This window comes from Priapulus caudatus, unplaced genomic scaffold, assembly GCF_000485595.1.
Source record: "Priapulus caudatus unplaced genomic scaffold, Priapulus_caudatus-5.0.1 Scaffold608, whole genome shotgun sequence".
In the NCBI taxonomy this organism is placed as follows: domain Eukaryota; kingdom Metazoa; phylum Priapulida; class Priapulimorpha; order Priapulimorphida; family Priapulidae; genus Priapulus; species Priapulus caudatus.
In genome coordinates, this window is record NW_014577669.1 from 174,886 (window position 1) to 179,478 (window position 4,593).

Sequence of the window (4,593 nt, forward strand, 5' to 3'; positions counted from 1 at the left end):
GCAGCACCGCTCCCGATCCACGCAGAATGATGGAGGCGGGAGGCAAGTATTGCTATCAAAACAGATTTGTTTGTGCGGACATTAGCGGTGCGAATGCCCAAGCTCGCGCTGAGGGAAAGGGAGGGGATAGGGAGGAGAGAGAAAGCCACCCGCAGGAATCGCTCCGACCCATCCCTAACTGCGCAGTCGGTTGTTCGGACCGCGTCACGACGTAATGAGGCGGAACGATGGCGCCCCGGGGCCAGCAGCGCCACCGCCAGGTGAGCAGGTGTGCGCTGATTGGCTGAGCGGCGGCGCGCTAGTTGAGTGCGTGGAGTGGGCAAGCGAGCACACGGCAGACGCTTGGTGTTGTACAGAGAGCGAGTCGGTGTTGTCGCAGACATTTTTCGTTTCCCGCGCTCGCGCAACAAGTGTTTGCTGTTGTTGTTGCTGCTTTTTTGTTTTTCAATTTCCGTTGTTTTTTTTTCGTCGAAGAGGAACCCCGGAGACGTATCAATATATCCGTCGGTCTACCCTACGCTTCGTTCGATACATCCGCGCGCGCGTGTGTGTGTGCATGTGCAAGGAGTGAGCGTCGGTTTCTCTCTCCCGGAAAGGAAGCGCTAGGAAGGTAACAATGATGTTTACAGACGACTCGGAGGACCTCTCTCCGGCAGACATGCGAGAGATGCACGAGCTAGAGTCTACGCACAACGAGGACTACACGCTATCGGCGATGTCCCCGCAGACCGCCAGCTCCCCCGGGGCCGCCATGCCTCCCGGAGCAAACCTCCCCCCAATGCCCGGAGGAGGAGGGGGAGGCGGCGGTTCAAAGAAAGCGAACATGGACCACGTGAAGCGACCGATGAACGCCTTCATGGTGTGGTCGCGCGGACAGCGCAGGAAGATGGCTCAGGAAAACCCGAAGATGCATAACTCAGAGATCAGTAAGCGACTTGGCGCAGAATGGAAGATCCTCACCGAGGAAGAAAAGCGACCTTTCATCGACGAGGCGAAGCGCCTGCGCGCGCTACACATGAAGGACTACCCGGACTACAAGTACCGCCCGCGCAGGAAGATCAAGAAACCAATCGCCGGGAAAGTGGGACCCGCCGGGATGATGGGAATGAACCCAGCCGTTAGCTCCCCAGGCCTACAGCAGATGGGACAGAACATGTACAACCCTATGAACGGCTACATGCCCAACACGTACGCATCCATGATGGCCGCTGATCCATCCACGTACCAGCAGCACATGGGCAGCCAGTTGGCGGCCAACGGTAGTCTCTACCCGCGCTACGACATGGCGGCCGCCGCCGCCGCACAGATGCACTCGGTCAGCAGCAGCCCCACCAACCCGTACATGCACGCCGGAAACGGAAGTTACGCGTACTCGTGGCCGCAGTCGGCGGCTCCGACGATGATGAGCAGCTCTCTACCTCACCAGCAAGGTATCAAGAGCGAGCCGACGACCGAGCACAGCCCCAACAACAACAATCTCGATGCTGGAGGCGGAGTACACCACCGGGGATCGAACCAGCCGCAGAGCGACCTACGTGACATGATCAGTATGTACCTGCCCGGAGATCCGAACGATCCGCACAAGCAGCAGATGCAGCAGCACTACCAGAGCCTGCAGAACGGAGTGACGAATCAGATCCCGCTGGCGCACATGTGAGCGGTGTTGCGTGCACAAATATTTGTGGACCCCCTTCATACCACCCCCCACCCCCCATCACACACACCGAGAAAGAACGAGGGATGGATGGATGGAACTACTATATACCGTACAGTATTAGTCCAGCTTTGCGGACTGTGAAACCAAATCTGGCCTTGCCATGGCAGAGGGTAGCAACTGTACCATGCACGCGCGCAGGGTGCACCGACGAGAGAGAGAGGGGGAGAAAGCGAGAGACCTTGTACCATAACTCAGGTGCTGTGTGCATCGTCGCAACGAAGAGAGACAGAGAAAGAAAGAAAGAAAGCATCGAACATTTTTCCACCGAATCTCGCACGAACATTCCACACACCTGCTAGTACCATCGTTTGAAACCCGCGACTTGATTTCGATATTTTGATTTCGTTTTGACCCCGATAGTATAATTAATTATACGTTCTATTGTTGTACGTTCTATAATTCATCCGTTGGCGTGATTCTTATACATAACGCGCGGGAGATAGATGGCGTGCGGGATTATATCGATGGACATTTGTTACGAGATATACGGATGATATTGACGGTCATACCTAATTATGTATACGCCTGTGTTTTATGATAACATCGTGTTTTGATTTTCCATTGAACAGTTCTCATTTTCGACTGGTCGTTATATAACTAAGATTGTAAATAATTATTTGATCACCGATCGTATTATTGTGGATAATCAATTTTCTTGTACAGATCGATAACAGATTCGCGCCAGCGTGCCTTATTGATGTGTTGTTTTCTATTTCTGTATAGTGTGACTTGCGGCAGAGAAAGTAAAACTATTTTGCCGAATTTTCGCGCATTCAGCGCCGTAGGAATATGTGCGAATGTAACGAGGAATAGAGCTAAGAATTGAATTTCACCATGTGAAATATAAATATTTGTATAGGGCGTTTCTTTACCTCGAGAAAGATCCGTTTGTTAGCTTTCAAACTATTTTCCATGAGTCAGAAAACATTCATATGCGATGAATAATTCGGAAGTAAAGTCATCATACCTATGAGCTGTATTTTTTAAGTAGTAGAATTGAACCGGAAGTGCCTTGTTGCCATAAGATGGCTTCGTGATGTGATTGTAATTCCTTTTGCTATCCTACTATCAAAATCATTTGTTTGCGCGGACGATTCCACGCGTATTTTATCCCGTGTAATTTTCCGCATAAACGTATGTGCCTTTTTTAACATTCCAGATTTCTCGTAAATATTCTGACGCCGCGAAAGAGTGTGAGCGATGTATATATTTTTGTTAGGACCGTGGGAAAGATCACGCGGATGCCATGTTAATTTCAGTGCCTCTTCAGATTCGTGCGATTAATACATCGACATAAAGAGAGGAATCTATTTTTCTGTCAGGCTGCATTTTGTTCACACGCGGTGCTGTTTTTATATGTGGTTCAGGTCGTGCTATTCGCTGACATCGGATATCTCACAACAGGTAACCCTCACCACTGACGAATAACGGGGCAAATATTAAAATAATGGCACGCCTCCGGTTATGACGATCGACCTGGGTACATACATACATACATACATACATACATACATACATACATACATACATACATACATACATACATACATACATACATACATACATACATACATACATACATACATACATACATACATACATACATACATACATACTTACATACATACAGTACATACCGTGCCGTGCGTGCGTGGGCGTGTGTGTGTGTGTGTGATGTGTGTGTGGGTGTGTGTGTGTGTGTGATGTGTGTTTTGTGTATGTGTGGTGTGTTTGCGCGCGGCGTGCGTGGCGCCGTGGGCGCGTGCGTGTAGCGTGATGCGAATGTGTAATCTTGCAATACATATAATTCTCGAGTCTTATTTACATACGGCCTATGTTAGGCGTGAAGAGCCGGGCGCCCACGCCACAAACAAGGTCCTCGCGGTATTACTGCTGCACGCACGCGTCCGCAGGTAGCCGCGATCGTGTGGCGTGCGTGCGTGCGTGCGTGCGTTGGCCTGTGGCTCGCCGCCGTTCGCGTGCGTGCGTGCGTGCGTGCGTGCGTGCAGAGCGTGCGTGCGCTGCGTGCGTGCTGCGTGCGTGCGAGCGTGCGTGCGCCTATAACTCGCGCGTTCTCGTGTAGGGTCCGGCAGCTTATAGCGAGTAGGAGGTGAGCGGCTTTAATCCGCCGCGCTAGGCCGTGCGATCGGCGGCAGGCGTCGTCATTATACGGGCCTTTGTTCAGCAGTAGCGGCGGGAGGGGCCGTGCGGCCATTGTCAAATTACGCCGCAGTCGCGGCCCTGCTACCGGGTGCTAGCGTCAGGTAAGGGAGGGGTGGGGTGCAGGGGAGTGAGGGGAGGGGTGGGGGTGTTGCTTGGGCTGCTGATTTCCCATGTAGATATCCCGGTGGCGGTTTTACGATTGATGTGGGGGGAAGAGAAGGAGGAGGAAGGGGGATGGAGAGGAGGGGTGACGCCAGTAGGGCGCTGATGGAGATTGACGCGGGGGGTTCGTTGGGCGATTAATTTTAGCGAGCTAAAATCCCGAGTTTGTTAAGAGACTAAATACGGAGGAGAGAAGGAAGACTGGTAACGCCCGAGGGGAGGGGGAGGTTAAGTGTTGGAATTATCGCCGATTGTCATTAAGGTTTACTTTGCGGATCTGGCCACTTGGCCGCGCGTGAGACTAAGATGTATACGAATAGAATATTAAGATCCGGATGCATGGCAGAGCATAGCGTATGCTTTTAATCGACGAAATATTATTGGCGTATTTTAATGTATGTAGGTGAAGGTAGGCACAATATAAAGAACAGAGTTTAGTTTTGCAACGTTACACGCTATCAGTGATATATAGGGGGGGCCTTAGGTAACCCTCAGACTACGAATTTTAGCCGCGCGTACAAGAGCGCCTGCGCTAACTTAGCCCGGGTGTG

General features: G+C 51.5%; 1 protein-coding gene across 1 annotated transcript; it reads left to right on the top strand.

Annotated features, from left to right (window-relative positions):
- Positions 1-299: 299 nt before the first annotated feature.
- Positions 300-3,043, top strand: LOC106812115 (transcription factor Sox-3-A-like). The gene has a single exon (XM_014815893.1). It carries the CDS (start codon positions 617-619, stop codon positions 1,655-1,657), a length of 1,041 nt encoding a protein of 346 aa, XP_014671379.1. The 5' UTR covers positions 300-616; the 3' UTR covers positions 1,658-3,043.
- The last annotated feature ends 1,550 nt before the right edge of the window (positions 3,044-4,593 follow it).